At 44.2% G+C, this 27618-nt stretch overlaps 1 protein-coding gene across 3 annotated transcripts in view; it reads right to left on the bottom strand.

The window, feature by feature from the left end:
• Positions 1-10098: 10098 nt before the first annotated feature.
• TSGA10 (testis specific 10) overlaps positions 10099-27618 on the bottom strand; it is a 454368-nt gene continuing 436848 nt past the window's right edge. For 2 of the 3 annotated variants that reach the window (XM_086933297.1, XM_086933299.1), the window contains exon 20: positions 10106-10841. In XM_086933297.1, coding sequence (XP_086789423.1) covers positions 10817-10841 — 25 coding nt within the window. In that variant the 3' untranslated portion in view covers positions 10106-10816. Of the gene's footprint in view, positions 10842-27618 lie in introns of all 3 variants that reach the window. The other variant, XM_086933298.1, reaches the window with a different exon arrangement.

Here is a 27618-nt window from a genome sequence, read left to right as displayed (position 1 = left end):
AGCCGTCCCAAACCGGGCACTCCCCCGCGGCCCATGCTGTCTCGGTCTTGAACTTTCACAACAGAGATGTTATTCTCCAGAACTTCAGAGCAGGGCCCCCCCTTCGTTACGAAAACGCTGACATTTCCTTTTTTCCGGACTTCACACAGAGAGTGCAGAAGCAAAGAAGGTCATTCCTTTCTGTGAAGCGCGACCTGAGAGAGAGGGACCTGAAAAACTCAATGCTGCTTCCGGCGCGCCTTCGGTCGAAGCGGGGGGAAGAGAATGGTTCTCCGACCAACCTGAAACTGTGGCAGAATGGATCGAATATTGCGGAGCACAGGGCCCAACGGATCGCGGAGCCGGGGATCATGCAGACAGCCGCCTTTCTTGAGATAGAGACTTGGAGGACGGCAGCCTTTGAACTGAGTAACGGGAACTTGATGTATGCTGGACCAGGGAGGGTGGGGTATTTGTGTCTGATTGCGGGGGCTGGTGGATCCATATGGCTTTGAGTTACTTACCCACTATGGGCGCTACATGTGACATGGATAGGGGTTGGGACACGGAGCACACTCCCCCCCCCCCTCTTTCTTCCTTTGAATTCCTTTCTAGGGCGACAGGCACTCTGCAAGTTTTCGATGGGCAGTTCTAAGCCCAGATTGCAGGGCAGCGGGGTGGGGGGTTGGGGTATTTTGTTTGTTCGTTTGTTGCTACAATTGTTACATGGCTGTGATATATGGGTTCACCCACAGAAGAGATTCTGGAAGAGTAAATGCAGAGGATTTCTGTATTCACGATTTGCATGACAGGCATGATGGGGGATAAAAATGTTAAGCTGGAATGTTAACGGGTTAGGGAACAAAATCAAACAAAGTGTGGTTCTCCAATACATTAAGAGGCATGCACGTAATATAGTTCTGCCCCAGGAGACACATCTGGTTGGGAATTAATGTAAGGCAATGCACAGGGGGGGATATAAGATGGTTGCACATTCTGGATTCACCTCGGGTTCCAGGGGTGTGGGTATCATGACGAAAAACACATTCCCACTGGCAGTGACTTCCACATGGGTGGATGATCGAGGCAGATATATTGGTGTCTCTGGGATGTGGGAGGGCTGGCTCATTACTTTTATGTCTGTCTATATTCCCCCAGGCTTGCAGGGCACGACGTTCGCTGACTTAGGTGCGGTCCTACTCACCATTCCGGATGGGCTCTTAGTCCTAGGGGGTGACTTTAATGCAGTGGTCTTGGGTACATTGGATATGTATCCCCCTCTGGAAGTGAGGCCATCTGCTCGTTGGTTACTGGATTTCCTTGAGGCGATGGGACTGGTCGATGGCTGGAGAGTATACAATCCGGACCAGATACAGCACACCTTTCACTCTGGGGCACACCACAGTCTCTCCCGTTTAGACTATTTTCTCATACCAGCTGCACAAGCCACCTACATAAACGAAATTAAACACTTGGCCAGAGGTATCTGCGATCACTCACCCGTCTGGGTTCACATGCTCATAAGTCTGGGTAAGGTGGGAAGGTTGCCCCAATTAACCCTTGGTACCTTCGTAACCCTAAGATCCGTAAAGACCTCATTAAGGTCATTGACAAATATTTCTCCAACAATGTGGGGTCAGTGTCCTCTTCCCAGACATTGTGGGAAGCATTTAAGACTGTAATTCAGGGACACGCCTTGCCATTGATATCTGGCTCCAAGAGAGACAAGCAAAAAGAAGTTCTTGAGCTTGAGGCTGATATTTATAGACTGGAAGTTGACCTGGAGTCTGGGGTGACGCCGGAGAAGCTCCATCTGCTGAGCCTGAAGCAACACAACTATAAAGCACTGGTCTCAGGTAGGGCCAAGGCTCTAAGCAGGGAGCAGCAGGGTAGGATTTACAATCTGGGAGATAAGGCCGGGAAGCTCAAAGCATGGCTGGACAGAAGGGAATGGGTGAGCCGGCTGGTCCCAGAGCTTACAGTAGAGGGAGGCATCTCGATTACGGAGCCTCAGGAAATAGTAGACAGGTTTGCTGGCCAATTTCAAACAGTATATACGGCAGTAACCTCCCACACAGAAGTGGACTCTCAGGAATTACTGTGTGATATTAAGCTTCCCTGTCTCTCCATTGAAGATCGGGAATATATGGATAGCCCTCTGACAACTGACGAGATTGCTCAGCCGATCCGCTCATTAAATTCGGGGAAAGCTCTAGGCCCAAATGGACTTCCCATTGAGCTCTACAAAAGTACTAATCAGCTTTCGGAGAAAGATTGACTCTGTCTACTCAAATCCTATGAACCCTCACACCCGAACCACAACACTATGGGCTCGATTCCGATCCGGTAAAAAAATCCACCGTACGATTCGTATTCGTAGCCCTTTCCGTACGAATCGTACCCGTCGCTCCGAGTCACGTAGTACGATCCGCATTCCGTGAATCCGTCCGAATCGTCGCGATCCGTACGTATTGCAAGGCTGAGACTGTGAACCGTACGACTCGTACACACGCCCTACGACCCAACGAGTACGATCCAGACTGGGGAATCAGGACACGATTAGTACGGTCCACGTCAGGTAAGGGCGATTCGTATGGAAAAGCGCACGATTACATACACCCCGTACAGCGCAAACCCCCCATGATTGCAGGGGTACGGCACGTACCCCTGCGATCATGGGGTGTACGAGCCGTACCCCCATTGTACGATCGGTGTACGATCGGCGTACGAGCCGTACCCCTGTTGTACGATCGGTGTCCGAGCCGTACCCCATGTACGATCGGTGTACGAGCCGTACCCCATGTACGATCGGTGTACGAGCCGTACCCCCATCGTACATGGGGTACGGCTCGTACACCGATCGTACCTGGGGTACGGCTCGTACACCGATCGCACATGGGGTACGGCTCGTACACCGATTGTACATGGGGTACGGCTCGTACACCGATCGTACCTGGGGTACGGCTCGTACACCGATCGTACATGGGGTACGGCTCGTACACCGATCGTACATGGGGTACGGCTCGTACACCGATCATACACCGATCGTACAATGGGGGTACGGCTCGTACACCGATCGTACAATGGGGGTACGGCTCGTACACCCCATGATCGCAGGGGTACGGTGCATACCCCTGCGATCATGGGGGATACGCACCGTACCGGGGGGGGCGTTCCGTACCTGTTTCGGCACGAACTCTGCTTTTACGGCTGTTTTCAGCTCCCGTAGAAAAAGGGTCGTACGGTGCGTACCCAACACGTATCGTACTTGCTGGGTCGTAAAAACCAGCCGCGAACCGTACAGATGTCGCGTACAGCAGGTTCCGAGGGAGAATCGTACGGAGATTAGAGTCGTACGGTGTCTTGTACGACTCGTACGGAGTATGGCTCCTGGTACGAATCGTACTTCGTTGTACGTACGGGGTACATTGCAGGGTACGATTTGTACGGGAAAACGCTCTGAACGGCTATTCGGAGCGTTTTTTCCCGAATCGGAATCGACCCCTATGTCTCCAGCTCGCCCGCCCAATATGGCTTCAATCCCAGCTATTCCCTCTAATACTCACAGGCCCACTAAACACAACCCAAGAGGCATCATCGAACATAACCTTATACAAGTTCCCCGCATTCAGGAACCAAATACATCCCACATCATGCCCTGTCTTAAGTGTATACTCCTAAACTGTAGATCGGCCTCAAGACACGCAGCCAACATAGCTGGCCTCTTTCTCACACAAGAACCGGACTTGCTAATTTTAACCGAAACTTGGCTAAAGGAGTCCTCTACACCCATCATTGACATACTAGTGCCCCCAAACTATGACATCATCAGACTGGATAGAATTGATAAGACAGGGGGTGGTATCGCCTGCATACACAATAATAATATTTCAGTAAACAGGTCCATATCCCCTGCATTCCCTTCTTGTGAATACTTATGCCTCGACATAACTAGCAGTGGCAAACAAGTAGGCTCTCTAGACACCCTCTATCATCCACCTGGTGATAACCTGACCTTCACGGAACATTTCATGGATATTGTCTCTTCTAATACTGGACGTCAAAATACCCAAATATTTCCCGGAGACCTGAATCTCCACTGTAATGACCCCAATGATGCAGTGGTCAATAGTCGCAAAAACGTCCTCTCTGGCCTCAACTTCACCCAAATCTGTAACAGCTCTACACATGGTAAAGGTGTAGGTAAAGGATCAATCCTTAATTTAGTAATCTCTAAAGTTGACTCCATCAGGTTAGATACGATCCAGCCTTGTGATCGGTCCGATCATCATATTATCACCTTCTTCATCAATGAAACTGTGAAACTCAACTCGGTTCAACCCACAAGACCTAAAATATGGAAGAGGAATATGAAAAACAGTGACTCTAACATAATCACAACCTCCAGCTATAACCTACTTCTTCCCCCTGAAGAAATATCTGAAGTTCATGAACCACTACTTCAATTCCATGAACCTGATACTAAATGAGGTACCCACCTGCAACTAAAGAGAGTCTCCACAAAAGATTTTAAGCCTTGGTACAATGGAAGACTCAACAAGGATGGACGATCCCTAAGAACAGCTGAACGAACATGGAGATATGATCCTTTCGCCATTCACCTCAAGATACTAAGGAAGAAGAGAAACGCATACTACAGAAAGATCAAGAGCACCAAAGCAGACTTCTTATGCCGCCAATTAGACCAGGCAAAAAAATCGGCCCAAAAAACTTTTTGAGTTAATTAAAACTCAATTTAAGGCCCACAGCCCAAATGTGAAGAATTTGCTACCTTTTTCACCCTGAAGACCGACAGCATTAAGAAGGACCTTCTCAATGATCTAATCACACACTCTGCCTCACATTCGAACCCTTCACCATCCCTCCCAATTACGCCACATCGAAGCTCATCAAAGTTTGACCTAACAAACAATGCGTCTTGGTCATCCTTCAATACTTACAACGAAGAATCTATTTGCACAATGCTTATTGCCCTGAACCCTGTCAATCACTTCACTGACCCTCTCCCAGCAAATGCCGTAAAAGACTTCACCCCGCTGCTGTTAACTCTCTGGACCAAGATCATAAATAACTCTTTAAGACAAGGTTGCATCCCAGACACCCTCAAAGCCGGGAAGGTATCCCCCATTCTAAAGAAACCTATGGCTGACCCTGCAGACTTGAACACAATACTTGGAAAAACTCAGACTTGGCTGGCTGAAAACCATCTACAATTGAATGCCCTCAAAACCGAATTCCTCCTAATCGCCTACCGCCCAAGTACCCATAATGCAAGGCTGGATCAAACACCTTTCTGCACTAAACTGCCAACCTATCATCGTGGACTCCGCGAAATCGCTGGGAATAACAATGGACAGAAACCTCATTATGCAAAAACACATCAGCACCGCAACAAAAGGAGCAAACTTTCAGATAAATACGCTGAGAAAGCTGAAACCTTCCCTGCCGGAAAAGGACTTCAAGCTGGCAGTACAAGCCCTAGTCATCCCAAGAGAAGATTACGGGAGTGTCTCTGCGGCCTACCCAAAGCCACAACAGCCCAGCTAAGCGCATCAATCAACGCCACAGCGAGACTTATCACTGGATCGAAAAGAAGCTCCCACATATCCCCGAACGTAAAATCCCTCAATTGGCTACCTTTTGAAGCCAGAATTAATTTGAAAATAGCATGTATGACACATAAAGCCATTCATCACAATGCACCCAGATATCTGGCACAGAAACTGGCGCCCTCATGTGGTGTCAGATCTTCAAGAAGCGCTAAAAAACCTACTACTGAAACCGCAAAGATTCAACAAGAAGAAAACATACAAACGAACCTTTTCAGGGATGGCGCCCAGAATCTGGAATGCTCTATCCCCAGAAACTAGACATATTCCCTCTACTGCATTTTTCAAAAAAGAAGTAAAATCGCTTCTCATGGCTATATACACCTGAGCCTGGATTACTGATAAGTTACGACCCAACGTATCTTCGATATGGAACTTTAGAATGCCTACTGTCCATCCAGATATCCTAGATAGTGTAACTACATGATGCTTGCTATTTTAGGATCGTTTTGTTATGTACCATATAACTATGTACCTATGAGATTATGTCCATGCCATCATTGACTTGCATTGAACCCTAAGTCATTTACATAGACTAGGTAACTGAGACACTTCCCCTGTAAAGCGCTCTGATAACCACCAGGGTCTTGTTCATGCTGTATAAAACTCTCAAAAAGAACTGGACATCAGAGCTAATCAAGTAGAGTCCAGTGGTGGCAGCATTTCTTCAGTGCTCTTTGGACACAAGAGGGTCCATATTCCCGAAGGGTCTGGTGCCTGACTTTGTGGTGGGAGATGACATAGATGGTACACAGACAAAATATCGAGATTTAAATTTCGAAATACAATTATATCGAAGTTTAAATATCGATGGGACATAATATAGAAGGTAAGTAATATCGACAGTCTTAATATCGATATTAGTATGATATCAGTAATTTCGAAGTTTGAAATATCGATGTCAATAATATCGAAATCAATAATTTCGATGTTACTAATATCGATTTTTAAATACATTTTGTGTATATTATAATGTATTTATTATGTTTTATTATGTAATTTTTAATGTAATTTAATTAAATATTGTCTTTTAGTACTGTAGCGGGTTGTGGGTTTATAGGGGAATAGGGTGGGAAGTAATTTAATAATAATCAATTAATTAATATATGCTTGTAAATATTTTTAATTAATAATTAATTGGTAATTAATTAATATTAATTAGTTAATTCATTAATATAATTTTGAACATATTTTTAATTAATAATTAATTGGTAATTAATTAATATTAATTAGTTAATTACATTAATTAAAGTAATTTTTTTATATATATAATTTTTTGTTATTGTTAATTAATTAATTGGGAAAAAATAATATTAATTATTAAATGTAATTAATTACAGCTAATGTGCTAATATATTTACTTTATTGTTATTGTTAATTAATAATTAATTGGTAATTAAATAATATTAATTAATTTTGGGTAAAGGAGTATTTTTAGGGTTCAGGGTCAGTTTTGGGTTTTTGGGTAAAGGGGTATTTTTAGGGTTCAGGGTCAGTTTTGGGTTTTTGGGTAAAGGGGTATTTTTAGGGTTCAGGGTCAGTTTTGGGTTTTTGGGTAAAGGGGTATTTTTAGGGTTCAGGGTCAGTTTTCAGTTCTTGGGTAAAGGGGTATTTTTAGGGTTCAGGGTCAGTTTTCAGTTTTTGGGTAAAGGGGTATTTTTAGGGTTCAGGGTCAGTTTTCAGTTTTTGGGTAAAGGGGTATTTTTAGGGTTCAGGGTCAGTTTTCAGTTTTTGGGTAAAGGGGTATTTTTTGGGTTCAGGGTCAGTTTTCAGTTTTTGGGTAAAGGGGTATTTTTAGGGTTCAGGGTCAGTTTTCAGTTTTTGGGTAAAGGGGTATTTTTAGGGTTCAGGGTCAGTTTTCAGTTTTTGGGTAAAGGGGTATTTTTAGGGTTCAGGGTCAGTTTTGGGTTTTTGGGTAAAGTGGTATTTTTAGGGTTCAGGGTCAGTTTTGGGTTTTTGGGGTACAGTTGTACAGGGTAAAAATAAAATAAATTTAAATTAAATCAATTAAATGAAATTAAAAAATATAAAATTACATTAAATTATTAAGTTTTTAATTTATTTTAAATGTATATGTATTAGTTTTAATTTTTTAATTATGTTTTAATATTTTTATTTAATATTTGTAAAATTATATGTATTTTATAATTATTTTTACATCATTATTAATACATTTAAAAAAACGATATTTTTAATTTCGATATTTTTGTACTACAATATTAATTTTTCGATATTTTTGTACTTACCTTGTTAGGGATAGGATTCCTATATTTTTGACTTCGATATTTTTGTTCCGATATTTTTGTATTTCGATATTTTTGATTTCGATATTTTGTCAGACATTCGACATAGATATATGGTTTCAGGCTTTTGAGATTGCCCTGCAGATGCACAAGATCACGGAGTGGGATTGTGGGGCTAGTTCGTGGATGCATATCTCTAGAGAGTGGAGGCCCACCCTACAGGTCCTGGATGCAGGTGACAGGATTAGGTACCTCCTATGAAAGAAGCCCTGATCAGAAAATTTGGTTTGGGGCCAGAAAAGTATAGGCAGAAGTTCAGGGACAGTCAGAAACTAGGTGGAATGTGTTGATTCTTCTTACATGCACTGGACGGTTGGGTCAAGGGCAGTGAAGTAAAAGATTATCAGGGGCTGTACAATGAGGTTGCAAGGGGGCACATGTTCAGTCTTTGTTTTCCAGATCCCCACCAACACCTAATTGATAGTTAGCTCACTGACCCAGGGAGCTTGCTCGGGAAGCGGACTTCTGAATCAGCATCAGGGTTTAAAAGAAGGTACGTGGCTGTGACCCCAAGAAGAGTGGTTCAAGCTACCCCCAGCAGGGGGAGGTCAAGGAAGACACAGACAGGCTCCAGGGTGAGTGGAAGGAAAGGGTTCCCATGCCCCCTCTAAGAAACAGGGAGGAGGTTCTGGTGGAACAGGGCACCCCATTTCCAGCCTGCTGATTTGAATGTTCCCAGCTAGGACACAATCAGGGGAACTCTGTCTGTCCTAAGACACCACCAACTGGTTGTACCTCTACAGGGGTGGCCAATGTGGCCTTAGGAGTATGTAGCCCCCAGGGGCAGGTCATAGACCAGGCCATGATCTACCTTAGCTGGGAGTGGACTCAGAGGGTGAGTTGGTGATCCCTGAGGGTGAGTCATCACTTCCACCAGGTGAAAGTGAATGGGGAGCCAGTCACTGCCCTGAGATACACAGAGGCCACATGGTTATGGAAAGGCTAATTTCCACAGAAGATAGACTGGTCAGGTGTGTAGAGTGATGCAGGCCCAGGGGCAGACTACTTCAGCCCTAAGGCCCCGGCATCCCTGGAGTGGGGTGGTGAGGTGACCCAGAGGAGGGTCATAGTTGGTCCCTAGATACCCATGGACTGCATTATGGGGAATGAGTTGCCCCCAGTGTCAGGGGAACAGAGAGGTGACCGCTCAGGGAGCCGTGACTGTTCCGTTTTCTGGGGGTACCACTACCAAGCGGAGGGTACAGCACCCCAGATGGAGGAGCAGGGGGAAGGAGAAACTCAGGTATGCACAGAAAGGACAGCAATATCTTTATTGGGACTCTAATTTAGTAGTAATAATAACCACAGTATCAAATCATTTGGAGAAGAGACGTTATCCCCAATTGGAGAAATACTTACCACTGGATAAAGCAGCCGTAAGACAAGTAGATGCCACTGTTCACCAAAACGACTACCAGTCGCTGCATATTGCAACGCAAATGGAAGGCTGACACGGTGAGGCCTTCTGTCTCCACTATAATCCTGTTGCACCAACATACTTTAAAGGGAATAACTCAGAAGAGACCCACACTCTGGTTCAGGTTTTTAGGCGCTCTCAGTATTAACAATTATATACAGGTTAACAACAAATCATGTTTCCTACACACCTAGCATATATTAGAGCTTTGAAACATTACACGTGGATACACAATTCTGAGGGACAGATTAGCCTCCCTAAATGTTACAGAAATGTTTACAAAGAATTCCAACCGAGATTCTTTCACCATGTTTCACTTTCTAAGTGAAAAACGGTGGCTCCTGCCTAACCCGATTGATACATTGACAATAGGAGTCTCCAGTGTGTTAAAAGACACACTGATCTATGATGTTCACTGCACTGAGTCAGAGTACTGCATATTAAGATGTCCGAGTTCTTGCAATTTTCATGTTGATGATATATCTGACGTATTCTTTCCTTTATATTGTTATGCTACCCCCTTCACCTTCCCATCCACCAACCCCCTTTCCCTCTCGAAACTTCTCCCCCCGTCCTTCAACCCCCTTTCCCTCCCTGAACTTCTCATCCCTTCCCTCACCCCCATTGCAGTATAGATGTATCCATCATACGAACACCTCCATTTCTGTACTATGTTGTGCGCCTGTAGCCCTGCTGTGTTTCTTTTTGATACCCAATAAAAAATTACGACATAAAAAAAACAACAACCAAAAAGACATACCAAAACATTTAATAAAAGGAATGAATTTATTTAAATTCTGGAAAATGTATCTCTTAGTAAAACACATAATTTGTTACTGTACATTTTCAAATAAAAACACTGCAATACAAAATAAAAGCTAATGTAGGTAATGAAATAGAAATTCACATAATACTATTCTTAACTTGTAATATATATTGCATTTTAATGTATGCTTCTTGCACTCACTGATAAACATTTTGCCCACTATACAAGGTATATGTACTTCAACTCTGTTTTTGAATTTGTGACTCAGTTTGATACACAGCAAACCTTTAACCCTCAGAAGACAAATCCCCTACCATACCACCGTGGCATGTATTCACATCTGACACTGGAGAAATACACATCATTGCTTGGCTATGCCCATTTCTACTGCACTTCCGTACACCTTTACACATGTCAGTTCTTCAGTAGTGAAAAAAGGCATATCATTACATATCATTACTTTGACTCCTGGACCAGTCATTGCCCAGTGTCTTATCAAATGGCACAATGACAATTAAATAATTGAAATGTGGTATTACATTTACATCCCATTAAAAAGTCAAAAACGCAATTTTAAAATAAATAATATGAAATCTCTATTCCCTCTTACAGTCAATCATATGATTTACACAAACCACAATAAAAAAAACTTCTCGTGCAGGTTGAACGTGAAAATCTTCCCAGGATGCGCAGAATCTTTGCAAGTGTCATCTAGGAAGGGCTAGTAGTCCTTGTATAGAAAGCTCCTGTAAAGAAAGGCAGAGTAGATAGACATTAAGTAGGAACACTTTTATGGTTTACAGTCACAATACCAGTTATTTTTGTGCTGCATCCTAATCAGCACAGGACATGTTAACAGCTATGATGGTAATTAGTAAAAAGAATGAGAGTGAACCAGGGAGGTATACAATATACACATAGGATAAAACATGCATCTGTGCTTGGTGGCCTACTGCAGGGCTTTTCATCTCAAAATAATGAGCGTGCAAAGAGGTGCACTCTGTGTTGAATTCATTAAGGAAGAAGGATGGCAATACATGGTCTTGGGACTCCCAGAATGCAGCTTTGCTCTTAATGTACAGGAACAGCAACTCTGTGCAATTTGACTTTATGGGCATAATTTATGGGATTTTTTTGTCGTAGGGAAGCGTAGCAGGCCTTGCTGCTGCACTGCCCTACATCAAAAGAAATGAGCAGGAATGCGCCGCATCTATTAGATATGGCGGATTCCTGTCCTTTCCCCGTGCTGGCGCACAATGGGCTGGTGGGCACCACTGAAGGCACCTTTGCACCATGGTGCGAGGGAGCCTGTGTTGCGGAGATGATTATTTTTGTGCAGGAAAACAAAATCCCAAGAGGCTTTTTCCTCTTTCTATGTGTGCTGCAGAATGCAGCACACATAGAAAGAGGAAAAACAAGGAGAAATAAAAATATTTCTCCTCATTGTGCCTCCCTTCCGCCTCCCCTGGGGAGGCGTACGTTTTTGGTTCTGCCTCAGACTTACGATTTCTCGTAAATCTGGGGCAGTGTCAAAAAGTCATGGATGTTGCTGGGAACGCCCCCTGCAACACCCATTTCACTCAGTTTTCTGCGTCAAATGGGCACATATTTATAAGGCCATGAAAAACAACGTACCGTGGCTTTACGTGGCCTTATAAATATGCCAGTGGCACATTGCACCACCGGAGCGTCAAAAAAGTGGCTCTCCGGCAGCACAATAGTGCCTTACTGAACAGCTTTGTTTAGGACAACATTACTCTGCCACAAAGATTTCATACATTTATTTTAATTTTGAAGAGTGAGCCAGTTGCAAATTAATCACACAAAACTACGCATATACTAGTACTCATACAACAGTAGGTAAAAAACAGCAGCAAATGCATAATATCATATTTCTAGTTTAGAAAACTTCAGATTTAAAAGTAACAAAAGTGTTTTTATTTTATACATTTTCTGGATCTCCAATAACAAACTAATTGAGATTTCACATTCTATGTTTAAACAATTGCATATGAAAAGGCATATCCATTGGATCACCATGCAATCGACAACTGGTCCCATTAATTCAAGGATTAAGGCTGATAAATGGATTGAAACTGATTTTGGCCATCCAAAGATAGGAGTACTGCTTGTTCCCGAATTCTCCTTTAACCCCTTGCATGCTTGTGACGGAACCGTTCCGTCACAAGCCTCGGGTGAGCTGTGCTTGTGACGGAACGGTTCCGTCATGGCCCGCTCGCCGCGCCTGCGTTGACGAAATAATGGGCGGGCGGGTTCGTGACGGAACCGTTCCGTCACAAGCACAGCTCACCCGCGAGCCGTGACGGGTCGGTTCCGTCACAAGCACGAAACCGCCGCGCGGCCGCCCCGCCCCCTTAGCGCTGCGGCGGAATAGCCGCCACAGCGAAGGGGTTAAGGTGCCAAACACCTATATAGTGGCTTTAGGTTGTGCTTTGTGGACCTATAGGGCATGAAGCGCCATTGGTTTGGGGCTATAACAGTGTGAATCCCTTGCATCAGGCGATTCGCTAAGACCTTGGCAAACACTAAACTGGCAGATGCATCAACGTAGCCTTTTACTATTCCTAAATAGCGATTTTTTAGGAATCGCTATTTAGGAATAGTAAAAGCCTATGCATGTAGGAATTGCCATTAAAATAGCGATTCCGAAACATTCCTTAATTGCTACTTGCAAATTGCTAGTCGCAATTAAGGAATGCTGTCTCATTCATTCCTATGGGCCTGCAGGCCCATAGGAATGAATTGCAGATTGCATGAGCAATTTACGAGTACCAGTAGGTACTCGCAAATTGCTCATGCAATTTCAAGGGTGTCAAAATGACACATTTGTTGCACCCCTGAAATCGATCTCTGCACATATGTTGCACACACACATGCCCTAAGGGCATGTGTGTGCAACATGAAACTTTGAAAAATGCACAAAAGTGCTTTTTTCAAAGTTTTAGCAAATTACCATGAAGTTCAACTTCATGGTAATTTGCTACTTCTATTAGCGATTTCGCTATTTTTTTGACTTTCATGCATTGCATATAAGGAATCTCAATTTAGGATTCCTTAAATGCAATCGCAATTTAAGGAGTCTCAATTTAGAGATTCCTTAAATTGCGATTTTTGCATTTGGGATGATGCATCCCAAATGCAAAAATACCGGGAGCAAAGGGGCAGATTCTGAGAATCTGCCCCTTTGCTCCCGGTATTTACTTTGATGCATATGCCTGTTAGTTTCTACATTAAGAAGAGATATCTGTTGGTACCATGCAAAAAGGTCAGGGGGCTTTTCCTGAATCAGGACGTTTATCGCTTGTCGAAGTCTCTGGACAGCTCACTGTCCTTCTTGGAATCATAGAGCATTGCTCTGATTGGCTCACTATCTGGCCACTCACACATTAAAAAAGTTCTGGTGGTAGGATATTGAGGCAGAGAAAGATTTGGAGTCCCTGTCTTAAACGTAGCAGACTAGGATTGCTGAGCCATCACTCATAGAAGGGGTCTAACTAGGGAAAAATTCTACACATCTTTTCATAATACAATTTGGTAACACGAGCAAGGCAGAGTAAACAACTAAAGTAAAGTCAATTAAAATGAAACAACTAGTAGATACACCAGGCAACCAATTTTTTTTCAAATTAAAAAATCATGAAATTTATTCTTTACCTCCCGGCTGGGTTACAATCTAAAACATAATAAAAAAACCAATTTTAAAAAAACCACCGAGCAATGGCAATACAGTGAATATATGTACAGTCAAAGTAGAAACAGTTGACGCAGCCTTTCGGTGCTTGTCAATCTTGACACCTTCTTCAGGACATTTACAACATTTGACTCCGTATCTGTATTTCAAGTGGGAAGAGCGTTTCAATTGCTTTCCAAAGTGTTGTGAACTTCTCAGGAGTTTAATATCTCTTGAGCTTAAAGATCAAAAAATAAGATCTTCTATGCGCACGGAGGGGCCACCGTTGATCAAGGGAGTAGCTTCTTTAGGTCTTTAAACCTGCTTTGATATCAGGTGAGTCTCTTAGTATCTTTCTTTGATGAAATTTAGTCATTCAATTCTTATCTTGGTGGGTAGAAGAGGATATCTTTAGTCAAAGTTCGGCCTCCCTGCTCCTCCGTGCTCTCGTCTTGATGAAAAATCGAAGTGTAAAAAGTTCTGCATGATGGCAGTTTTTTGATGTGTATAACTTGTACAAATATGGATCCAAACACTATGGTCCTAAGAAAACGTGTTGACTAAAACAAAATCATGTCTTCCATTAAAATTGTATAACTGTATAAGTCTAGGGTGACATATAGCTAATGAGTAGGAATAGTAATAAAGTTTTTAATTGTGTATAATGTACAAATCAATAAAAAGTGTTTTTAAATAACCTTTTAGAATCGGTCCTGAAGAAGGTGTCTTATAAGGAAAACCGAAATGCTGCGTCGACTTAAATCTTCGATTCTTGATGTTATGTATTTGATTTTTTAATTATCTATTGAACTTATATGTACAATATTATGTTTATTGATATTCATGCTTGTTTTTACTGCTGTTTTTAATATCACAACACATTTTTATTTGTACTAAAAGAATAAACTTGTACTTTTTTCTACCAGAATTTAATTTGCATTCGTATTAGTTTATATTAGTGTCACCCTATATAAGAAGTACTCTATGTTTCTTGAATGGTTTTTGATTGTCTATGTACAAGTAGCATATCGAATACCAGCTGCATATCGCTGCCAAATCCGGACTAGATCGCCCTAGACTCACACACATGCAGAATTGTCATATTGGATAACAGGTCCTGTGGATCTGTGAACGTGGGACATCCCATAGTTCTAGAAAGGGAAGCAGAGTGTCATACAGTGCAGTGCAATACACTGTAGTGGTGTAAAGTGGAGTACTGTACAGTGGAGTAGCATACAGTAGAATAGCATACAGTAGATTACCGTACAGTATAATATTTTACACTGGAGTGTACAAGAGTGGATTGGCAGAAAGTCAAATAGCGTACAGTGGAGTGTTTTAGAGTGGAGTAGCGAACAGTGGAGTGGTGTACAGTGGCGTGTGGTAAGCTGGAATACCATATAGTGGAGTGGTAAACAAAGGAGATGCCCTCCAACGGAATAGAGTAGAATGGAGTGTCGTAGAGTGGTTTGGTGTACATTAGAGTAGCATACAGTGGAATGCCACACAGTGGAATAGCATAGAGTGCTGTGGCGTACAATGAAGTAGTGTACAGTGGAATAGCATATAGTCGAGTAGCATACAGTGGAGCTGGGTACAGTGGATTGCATCCAGTGGCATTGCGTACAATGGAGAGCAAATACTGCAGTGGAGTGGGGCAGAGGGGAATAGCATATAGCAGAGTGTCGTCCAATGAAATAGCATAGAATGGAATGGAGTAAAAATTAAGTCCTGTACAGTGGAGTAGCGTGTACTGCAGTGCCATACAATCAAATAGCGCAGAGTGGAGTGCCGTAGAGTAGAGCGTCATATACTGGAATAGTGTACACTGGTCCAACGTAGAGTGAAAAAGCGTACAGTGGAGTTGAGTACTGTGGAGTGATGTACAATGCAGTGGCATACAGTGGAATAGCAAAAGTCGAGTGATGTATAGTGTAATGCCATACAGTGTAGAGGGGTACACATGTAGTTGACATTTTGGAGGACTGTAGATTATGGTGTGCAGAGTAATGCAAGGCTGCGACTTACGCTGCATTGCATTTTGCACATGCACCAAGCAAAGTTGTGCAATGTATGGTGGCTTTGCACAGTCTTTTATATGCTACATAAGTATTGAGCTGCCCTTGCAACACTGTGTATAACGCAAGGGTAACACAATAGAATCCCAAATTTGTCCCCTAGTGATACAATGTGCCATGGTATACGGCGGTAAATTAGTGGGATACGGTGGTACATAAGGATAACAAGCTAATGTATAATTGGCTAATGTGTGCCTTTAAAAAATTCAAAAGCAGCAATAATCCTTTTAGTAGACTTTTGAATTGCTTAGGCTTAGGGCCTAAAAACATAGGTAAGTAGTAGGTTTTATTGTTGTTCCCAACCTATTACCATTTCTTAAATGAAAATAGGTATGGAAATTTTTGTATGATTTTCTATATATCTATTTATCAGGTTTATGCAGTATTCTGGTAGTACATTGCACACACCCTGTTTTATTACCAAATGTATATATTTTTTAGGTTATTTCTTAAAGTAACGTGGTAAATTTTAGGTATTACTGCGGTAATGCATCGATTTTTTTTACATAATTTAATATGGAAAAAATTGTAAAGACAGGATAATACACTATATTTGTGCAATATTGTGTATTATGGTGTTTTTTTCAATCCTTACAGAGTATTGCGGTACTATGTAGTATTGTTTTAAATATACAGATATAACTATATTTCTCTACCTATTACCACTTAAATTAAGTGATACTGGGTAGGGAAAACATATGAAACCTAACACTTACCTATAATTAAGGCTGTAAGGTAGGACACTGGCAAAGTCACCTTAAAACAACATGGCTGCCTTCGATTTTTGTAAAAACAGTTATTACCCAATCAGATAATGACTTGTGATCACTATGTAGCATGGTAGTACCTCGAAACTACTATGCTAACAGATATCACTGAATTTAAAATGCTAATAACTCTTAAAATACTCACCCTTTTAGAAGCAACCTCAGAAAAATCATCTGCACACCAAAATCTTCAATTCCTGCCCAATTTTATCCAAATCCGACTGACAGTTTTCAGGTAATGTGAAATACACAAGTCGAATTAGGCCTGAGCGTGAAATGTTCTCTGCTTGCGGAGTTTGCAGAGGTTTTCCCATACCGAGTTCCAAGAAACTCGGTGGAACGTAGCAGAGTTTTTTCTTTACTTCCGCTCGCCAACGTTAAGTTGGCGAGCGAAGGAACTCTTACTTCAGACCACCTCCCGGCGAGATTTCTTAGCATCGGTGGCCACGGATGTTGCCTGATGGGTGGCAGGGGAGGTGACAGTGAAGCATTTTGTTGTCCGTGGTCTTGATGGTGGTGGTTAGGTATTCCAAAGTATTGTATTTGAAGGAGTCCCTTTCTGTTATAGAGATGTTCTTTTTATGTATGATAGTGGTCCCCCCACCTCGCTGTTTTTTTCTGTCCTTGTTGATGATTGAGAACCCCGGCAGTACTAGCAAATCGAAGATGGGGGTGAGGATTTGTTTAACCAAGTTTCTGTGATGAACGTGATGCCAATGTTGTGTGTTAGGATGGTTTCTGCCAGTTCAGTTGAGTGTTTGTTCGCAGAACTGCAGTTTATGAGCATGCAGTTAGTCGCCCTCTCATTGTAGGAATATTGGCGCGGTGCACTGGAGGTCTCACTGTTCTCGGCGTGATATGTTCTCTACTAAGTCCAGTGATTACTTGGATCATAGTCATAGGAATGTTGGTGAGGTGAGCTGGGGGTCTCACTGTTCTCGGTGCAGTATGTTCTCTACCAAATCCAGTGATTACTTGTATCACAGAACTGGGGGCGCCCGTTGGAGCAGCTTCATAGGATTCGGCGAGATTCTTCGCCTCTTAGCTGCACATCACATCGCTCGTCCTTTTGGGTCTATGAGGTTGGATTCTAAAGGTTGTTGTCTTCCATCTGAGTCGTTGCGCCGTCTGGTGGTCTGTGTGTTTGTTGGTAGTTTCTCTGTGTGTAGGGGGTGGGCATTGGGTGGTGGAAATGGGTTGGGTAGATAGGATTTTAATAATACCCTGTATGACTACTTCTAGCTGGTATTCCAGTCGTGTCAATCTTTGGGCTGAACTCATGGAGGGAGGAGTTGGGAGTGTTTGGTCTTGGTGTGTCCTGAGTCTGGTCATCTATGGGAGGTGGGGTGCTTGGTTGGGTTCGGGGATGGGGAGAGCTTATCAGTGCGGGTGAGGCTCCCAGAACTTTTAGTGGCTGGGGAAAATCGTCGTGGTGGGTTGTGAAAGGTTGTTTGGGTTATTGTGTGGCACTTTCATTTGTTTAGATGCTGGGAGCGGCTTTGGAGCTGATGTCTGCGTGCCGGTTTCGTTGGTTGCTGAATGGGCGGTATAGGGAGAGGGGGCAACAGTATAAGGGCTGTAATGTATCATCTTGTGCAAGCCTTGTGTTAGGCATGTTTAATATGGATGAATTGGGGGGGGGGGGGTTGGATGGGATGGTGAGGCTGGGTGGAGATAGGTCGGAGTGATGGGTTTGAGTCGAGGGGTTGTTTTGATAGTTTTCCAGGGACGGCTGGCTCGGGTTAAGGTTACTTTTGAGTGGGAGTGGGATATGTGAGTGAAGGCGATGCGTAGCATGGGGAAGAGTGAGTCGAATGCATCCAGGTTGTCATTGTTGGCTTGGATCAGGACTGTTCCATTGCTGTAAATGGTCTCACAGGTGTTGCTGTTGCGTGTGTGGAGGGAGGTTAGGAACTATGAACGTTAGTTTGCAGCTGTGGGGGGTGCTAATTGTTTTAGAGATGTGGAGGTGGAATCTGAGAGTGGAAAATAAGGTCCATTTTCTGCATGACTTTTATGCAGCATTGGTATATGTCTGCAATTAGTGTTTCTTGGTGCTGTCTAATCAGCCTGTGTTTAAAGTTTCTTTTCGCTTTAGGTGAGAGGTTGGGGGGGTAGATGACCGAAAATAAGTTCTGGCCATGGGGTTTTAAGCCATGTGCTCTGTTGGTCCGAATGGGGTTAGAATGTCCTGTGATTTATTTGTTCTGTTCTGCGGGTGCATTGTTGCATTGCGTTGCAGACTCTTTTTAGATAGCGTTCTGACCGTACCTGGTTGTTTGTAGTGCTTCCGCGGTGTAACAGCAACAGGAAACCGCCACTTCCAGGAGGCCGATTTGACCCAGAAAAGAATGCTCGACACAACCAGAAGGGGGGATTATGGAAAAAGTTTCTATATTGTTAATTTACTCAGGCATATTTGGCGCTCTTTAAATATATATATAATAATCGTGCAAATGAGATAGGAAAACTAGTGAGCACCTACGGTCGGACGGCCGATAGGTATAAAAAGACGTCAGTTCATTGGCGTAACAGAGGTAAAAGAAGGACTATAGGCGGCAAATAAGAATCAGACAATGGGGGGGAGGAGCCAAGATGGCGATCGCAGCGGCTGCTTAGGCTCCCGGCTCCGGGTGCCCTCTCCCAGCACGCAGATATCCTGATACCCATCCTGAGCGGACGCCGCAGATTCGTGGAGATGAAGTGCAGGGGACACCGGCGATATGCTCCGGTGATCCCGACCTGCGGTAGAAATGCAGAACTCTCCCCTCGGCCTCTCCGGCCTTTGGAGGACCGGGGCCCGAGTGCGCAGCGAGGCCAACCACCAGCGGGACTATCTCGGCCGTGAGCAGGTGGCAGGATTAATCGGCCTTAATTGAGACTCCACACGGTCGCCTCATAGGGCATTCGTCCAGCCTGCATCGAGGAATGACATTGTGAGCCGCGCAGCGCCGCAGCTTTGGGGACAGCTGTGATCGCCCTGCCCTTCTTTGTTGTCGAGTGCGGCCATTGTTTCGATTCCCTACCGGGACTTGTGGACAGCCTACACTGAGATACGGAACCCTGTTATCTACAGCAGGGGCTCCGACCTGCACTGCCAGTTGTGAAGCCCACTGTCCCTGGCACTGACTGTTCCGGGCCATATCGGGCCTTTCCACGTTATTATTTCATTGACCCATACCGGATCATCACGGGGCTGAACAGCGTCAGGTCAGCTATGCCGGGGGAAGGTGCCCTACATCAGGTACCCCCGCCTGGGAGGGAGAGTGTTGTAGATTGTGGTGTTGCCCCGCACGCATCTGGAAAGGAGCCCGACTTGAACGATCTCATGGCATCACTGGGTTCCCTTCACGTGGCTCTCAATGGTGGCGCCTGGGCTTTGGAGAAGAGGGTGGACGCCATTTCCTCCTCCTTGGGACAAAGAGAATTGCGCTGCCTGCGGTGGCATGATGCTGGCGTTGCACCTTCCCCAGCGAGGAGTGTCCCGTCTTCTTCCGAGATACCGACTGACCCGAGGTGCGGTGCGGACGACTCTACTTGGCCGTGTCCTGCTACCCGGACGAACGACTACTACCGGACAGCTCCTCAGAAACCCCGACCGTTGCGATTGCCACGAACAGTAGCAGTGCGTCTTTTCTCGATACTTTGTAGCCCACACTTTGGCCGCAGGAGCTGTGAAGGGACACCAACGATATGGCTCGAGCCTAGCAAGACAGTGACGGTTGGTTCTCGATTGTTTGAAACTGAATGGGGGTTGGAACGACTTCGTTTTGCCGTAAGACCGGGCTTTAATGTATGTTATCAAATACTGCTTGCTCAGCTTACGCACAAGGAGGGGCCGGATAGACTGGGACAGGGTTGAAAACTGTTTGCTGAACCGGGACTGATATCTGACGGCTGGCTGGCAGAACTGTGTTTGTTACGGGGCTCACGCTGGTGACCAGGACTCCTACGATTTGTCTGTATACTACTCTGTGTATATCTTCCACGAATTGGCCCTGCTTTTTGTACAATCATGGCGTACGTGGGGGGGGGGGGGGGGGACCGGGGGACACACAGAATGACCCTCCTCCGCATTCTTTCCTTGCTGGCCTTCGGGCTGGGCGGGGGGGATTTTCTACCTTTGGGAGGGGTTTCTTTATTTTTGGGGCGACAGGCACGCTGCTAAAGTTTAGGCTGTAGCCATCTGCAGGGGTGCAGGGTGGGGGGTTGGGGGGGGCTCTTGTCCGGGGGTGTTTTCATTTCTACGGCCTTTTTGTTCCTTCCTCTCTCTTTCTCTCTCTTGAGTAACACTTTGGGATACTTCAGCCTAAAGGGTTTCTTCTCCCTTTCCTGTAACTATATTTCGGGTATTCTTTATGGGGCGAAAGGCACTCTGCTGGGGGGGGGGGAGGGGGTAAGCCATAGCCTCTGCAGGGGTGCAGGGTGGGGGGTAGGGGAGGGGTCCTTCCCTTTTTTGTTTTCTTGTCCTCTTTTTTAGTTTCTATGGGTCCTTTTTTTCCTTCACTCACTTATCCTTCTTCGTCCTCTTATTCCTTCCCTTTCTCTTGGGTCATTAAGGAGGTTCAGTATTACGCCTCTTGTCGTATCTGTGTTTTGGTATAGTGGTATTTTCTTAAGGGGGTCTTGCGTTCATGGGGTGGGCGATGACTCGTGCGAACTGTGATTGCTTATTCCTTCATTCCGATATGTGTACTGTAGCACCGACAAGTCGACAACGGTTACTAGCTCTGCTGACATCCTGATGTGTGCATTGCCCACCCTATGCCCTTAGGTTGATTGTATGCCATATGATCCTTCTCATTATATATTTTAAAATGAACCTTCACTGATCCTTTACCTCGGTGGGCGCGTCCAGCTGAAGTGCTTTTTGTATTGTATGCAATATGATGTGAGGTGGAATACTGAGGTAATTCTTGATGGCCGTAATTGCTACAAACAGATTTCGAGGCCGGCCAGGTTGGTTGTAGACCCGTAATTGTAATTACATGCTGCATAACAAAGGTTTAATAAAAATAAAAAAATTAAAAAAAAGAATCAGACAATGGCCATATTGGAGTGGGTCTAAAAACAATAATGTACTAACTATAAAAGGATTAGGAGGAAGTCAAAAAGTCATGAAAACAGGTATAATAGTAATAATATACAGGCAAGATTGAAATACAGATATGCAACAAATTAATACTGGCAATGTAATAAACTCATGAGTTTACTGAAAAATACATCAGAAGCCTGGCACTAAAGAGTATGGCCAAGGAAGGTAGACTGGGCAGAGAAAGGAGGACGAAGTTTATTAGCCGTAAGAATTATAACTTTAAAACAGTCATCATACACCACAGGAGGAACTGATACTGGTAATGCAAAAAAAAAAAACGGATATGATTTTAATTGGACGTAGTACAAAGTAGGTACTAGTATAACAATAAAACTCTACCATCTGGTTTTAATATTCCGTTGAATGTGATATAAAGAAAAAATGAGGGAATACATGTCGGGTATGTCTAAAATATCAATTCCTCGAAATTTGAAGGCCTATTGGGGCGAGTAACAGGTCGCCGATAATAAATCGTTCCTCTGTAATAACATGCTGTGCAAGGGAAATAGCCAATGTAATATTGAGCCGTACCTAATTCAGAGTCTAAAATGCTTCTGACACCAGACCCGTTGTGTGTGCTAGTGGAAGAGTCATGCCAGGTATTAAATTTAGGTGTGCAGGGCAAAAAAAATTTTAAGACGGATTTTATAAAAAGGATTTCTAATGTCAATTGTAGGAAAATGACATCTAGTATGTCATACCCCACAAAGTGGACGCCTATTGAATCAATTGACAGATGTTAGTTCGTCAACTCTTCTCCTCAGTGATATCATATCAGAGAATGGGGCCTCATCAGATATATGGACCATGTAGTCTTTTAGAGCCAATGATGCCACTCATGTTCTTTGTTAAGTCTCTTTTCTACAGGTTCAAGGCCTATGATCAAAGCACTTTCCTCTTTGCGGAGGCGTAGTTCTAAGTTACCACCTCGTTTATGATGTTTCAGTTTTTTTAGGCCAATGAAAGAGAAAGTATGTTGGTGGTAATGGTGTGTTAGAAAGTGATCCATCAAGGGTTGCCTGGTATCTGATTTGTGAATGTTTCGATAGTGTTCTTGAATGCGGATTTTCAATGATCGGATGGTGCTCCCAATGTAATGTTGTTCAAAAGAGCAAGAGATGAGATGGATCACGTTCGTGCTTTCGCAGTTGATGAAATCATTTATTATGTGCATATGGAAAAGATGGACAGAGGATGTCCCTCAAGTTTTTACTTCTGGAAAAATTGAGCTGTGGTTTGTCATGAAGAGCATTGGATACAGTTGGATTTTCTTTCAAAAGTTGCCAGTGCTGGTTGCGGGTTTTCCGAATATGTTGGTGTCCATTGATAAATTGTGTGGTGAAGTGGATCACTGATTTACGGTCTCTAACACGGTTGTTATGCAGCAGCAGATGTCGTTGGGTATCAGCAAAGCGTTTCTGAGCTTTGTTAAGGACTTGATCTTTGTATCCTCGTTGTTTCAGACGTTGGGTTCTTTTATTGGAGTTCATCGTATATTCATCATTCGAGCTGCAATTCATGCGAGCACGGCGATATTCTCCTGCTGGAATATTAGTGATAGTATGACTTGGATGAATGCTTGTCGCATGTAAAATTGAGTTGGCAGAGGTGGGTTTTTCTGTGTATTTTGGTGTACAATTTGTTTTTCTCTATGTAAATCGTTAGATCCAAATATTCAATTTCAGTTTTTGAGATGGAGTATGTAATGTCAATTCCCCATCTGTTGGGGGTCAGGGTTAGATTAGATTTGTTTATTGTACAGTTAATAAAAACTCACAATTTTAAAATGTACAATTTTATAAAAGGAAGTCAGTAGAAAAAGATAAAGCTTAAAAGGAGCGGGTAGACACACATTTTTAAAATCTTAAAAGACACAATATGTGTAAAATGCAGTCCATTAGGGTTAGGGGGACAAGGTGCATGGAGTTATTTTGGTTTGGTTAGTGCTTCCGGTAAGTCCTGTGGCTCTTTCTTTTAGTCTGCTGGCTACTATGTCAAAAAATGTTGTTGTTCTGCAGTTTAGCTGGGTTTCTACGGGGTTAAAATAAAGCATCACGGCCTGTCTGCAGCTTCTTATACCCTTCTGTTTCCATAGGGCCCGAAGCAGAGAACGCCTTATGTCCAGAAGGTTTGTGCAGATGCAAATGATGTGTATGAGGTCCTCTTTCCCAGAGAAGCAGAGTCGGCAATGATTTGCTGTGTTTTCCCTTTTCCAGGGTACTAGGTGAGACATTATTGGTATGTTCCCAAGGCGCATGTTTAGAAACTTGTTTTTTGTTGTCTGTGTGAGACCCGTTATTAAGTACTGTTGTGGTTTGAGAGCTGTGTAGCATTTCAACACCACCCATCCGTGCGCTCTCTTTGCTAGGGTGGCTTTGTCCTCAATTAATGAGACCATTTTGGTGACTTTCGATATCACTTTTTAAGGTCTCGCCTGCCGATGCGCTTGCGCATTCGAGCTGGCGAGAGATATAGGGGCTTATCCAGAGTTTAACTAAACTGGCGATTTGATGCAGTGCCTGTGATAAGCGCGTGCACGCATCAAAGCCATCTGCTTTCCTCCTACAGCTTCTCCCAGCGTGGGCTCTGCCCTCAGGCATTTCTCCTCCCCTAATTATTCACGGCCGACCGGCCGTACTTTCACTTTCACGGTCGCCAGGCCGTGTCTCGTGTTTCTCCTCCCCCCTCCCAGTGTACTTTTGTGCTTTCACTTTGTCTCTGTGTCTCGCGTCGCTCCTCCCCCCAGTGTACTTTTAATCAGGCGCCAGTATGCTAGTTTTCGAAGTGTTGATATTTGTTTTATCGGGTAGTTCAGCCTCATCTTTTCGCATTACGACACATTGCCATTATAGTGTATTTCTTGTTATTACCAGGTCTATGATTGATATACGCACCAGCAACGTCCAGCTCACTCCAAACTCTTTGGCAGCCGCCTACCAGTGCATTGCAGCTTCTTATACCCTTCTGTTTCCATAGGGCCCGAAGCAGAGAACGCCTTATGTCCAGAAGGTTTGTGCAGATGCAAATGATGTGTATGAGGTCCTCTTTCCCAGAGAAGCAGAGTCGGCAATGATTTGCTGTGTTTTCCCTTTTCCAGGGTACTAGGTGAGACATTATTGGTATGTTCCCAAGGCGCATGTTTAGAAACTTGTTTTTTGTTGTCTGTGTGAGACCCGTTATTAAGTACTGTTGTGGTTTGAGAGCTGTGTAGCATTTCAACACCACCCATCCGTGCGCTCTCTTTGCTAGGGTGGCTTTGTCCTCAATTAATGAGACCATTTTGGTGACTTTCGATATCACTTTTTAAGGTCTCGCCTGCCGATGCGCTTGCGCATTCGAGCTGGCGAGAGATATAGGGGCTTATCCAGAGTTTAACTAAACTGGCGATTTGATGCAGTGCCTGTGATAAGCGCGTGCACGCATCAAAGCCATCTGCTTTCCTCCTACAGCTTCTCCCAGCGTGGGCTCTGCCCTCAGGCATTTCTCCTCCCCTAATTATTCACGGCCGACCGGCCGTACTTTCACTTTCACGGTCGCCAGGCCGTGTCTCGTGTTTCTCCTCCCCCCTCCCAGTGTACTTTTGTGCTTTCACTTTGTCTCTGTGTCTCGCGTCGCTCCTCTCCCCAGTGTACTTTTAATCAGGCGCCAGTATGCTAGTTTTCGAAGTGTTGATATTTGTTTTATCGGGTAGTTCAGCCTCATCTTTTCGCATTACGACACATTGCCATTATAGTGTATTTCTTGTTATTACCAGGTCTATGATTGATATACGCACCAGCAACGTCCAGCTCACTCCAAACTCTTTGGCAGCCGCCTACCAGTGCATTGTTGATACCGTGTTTACACACCATTCACTTCACCACCACTTATCTATTTGTTGAGTCGGCGCCGAGGCTCAAACCTGGGTACTCCACTCCAGACCCCAGTCGGCCGACAACGCTCGCATCCCGGGTCTTCTTACACTTCCCTTCCCCCCTCCCCACAGCAATGCCACAACCCCCGCATTTCTCCTCCCCCCTAAGACTTCTCGAGTGCGTGCTTGTTTTTCTTTTAAGTTGTATCTGGCGTGAACTGTCTGCGGTTTAGATTTCCGACGGCATCATTTTGTTTTGTTAAGTAAATAAATATGCCTTGAGTCTGCGGCGAGTCACATAAAGGCCCATCATTTGGTAGGTATCCTTGCATTGGAACATATCTCAAGCCATGCAGGACTAGAACCACGTATTAGAACTATTATTGAAGCTTCATATATAGGAGGCCATTCTTAAATCAGCGAGAGGCCATTGTAGCGTCTAGTCACCGTTACCCGCAGCCGTAACCACCCAATGCAATTTGAATATCACATGTTTATTTTCGATTCCAAAAGCAATTATGTTTTAGCTCAGCTCTCGATCCCTGCCAGACCCTTGGCTTGGCCACCTCTGCTCGGTGCCAACGCACTCTGAAAGGTCACGCAGTTACCGCCTATCTCCCCATCTCTGCCAGAATGGTGTGACAAGGGCAGGGTTTGAGAGGACTACACAATTTATTTTTATTACCAGGTCTATGATTGATATACGCACCAGCAACGTCCAGTGCACTCCAAACTCTTTGGCAGCCGCCTACCAGTGCATTGTTGTGACCATGTTTACACACCAATCACTTCACCACCACTTATCTATTTGCTGAGTCGGCGCCGAGACTCAAACCTGAGTACTCCGCTCCAGACCCCAGTCGGCCGACAACGCTCGCATCCCGGGTCTTGTTACACTTCCAAATGATGGCATGCAGCATCTTGTGCCCGGAAGTACTGATATTAGTTGCGGAAAAACATGACCAAAGCAATAATGGGTGACTGACGGTCAGCTGAATTTTCATAGGTATCCATCACAACCCCACACCCTCACAACCCCCACATTTCTCCTGCCCCCTAAGACTTCTCGAGCGCGCTCTTGTTTTTCTTTTAAGTTGTATCTGGGCATTTATAGATATTATCCTATTCAGTGCATGGTCCGGGCACTGAAAGAAGCAGACACAGCAGCGGTCTTGCATTCAATACAGTACATGCAATCCATTCATATTTTTTAATAGTAGTACTGTAAAAACTCTACTGTAGTGCGCCTTTAAGAATCCTATGCGAGGCCCGACACTTTGCACGGCACCCCAGCTCTCCTCAGCTCGCTTTTCGTCAACTGGTGAGTGAAATTATATCAATAGCGCATTTGTGTGATGTCCTTTATTTTTGAATAAATGCACCTCTTACTAGCTATTGAAGCATGCTAAAAGCCTCTTGGACTTCTCTTTACCATGCTAGTTTCTGAAGGCTGCACAGGACGGATGCACAAGCACCGTTTGTTTAATGCTAAACTCCGGCAACAACATGGAAGGTTTGGAGTGCGGGACCGGGCGGTATGGAGAAGCCCGCTGTTGTTAAAAGTGAAAGTGTGCTGCAACTAAAAACAAGTCTGTGGCGGAACAGCTGCTCCCCTCCACCCTGTTCCGCCACAGACTTGTTTTTAGTTGCAGCACACTTTCACTTTTAACAACAGCGGGCTTCTCCATACCGCCCGGTCCCGCACTCCAAACCTTCCATGTTGTTGCCGGAGTTTAGCATTAAACAAACGGTGCTTGTTTGTTTTTACAGTGCTTGTTTATGTTTAGGTACAGTATTAAGTGACTATGCACAGACTCACAGGCTGTTTTTCCTACACCGAGAGACTCGAACCTGGGTCCCCAGTTCCATAGTCTACAGCAACGCTCTTACGTCACAATCACTCGCCTACATATATATATATATATATCAAGCTGAGGCGGGATCATGCATTGGGACAGTACTGCACAGCGCAACTACGTTTTACAACAGTGCACACACGTGTTATATATTTGGCAAATGTACAGTTGTGAGACTCGTGG

This window comes from Lissotriton vulgaris, chromosome 8, assembly GCF_964263255.1.
Source record: "Lissotriton vulgaris chromosome 8, aLisVul1.2, whole genome shotgun sequence".
Classification (NCBI taxonomy): Eukaryota; Metazoa; Chordata; class Amphibia; order Caudata; family Salamandridae; genus Lissotriton; species Lissotriton vulgaris.
Note: the sequence above shows the minus strand (reverse complement) of the source record. Positions and strands in the feature narration are given on the sequence as shown.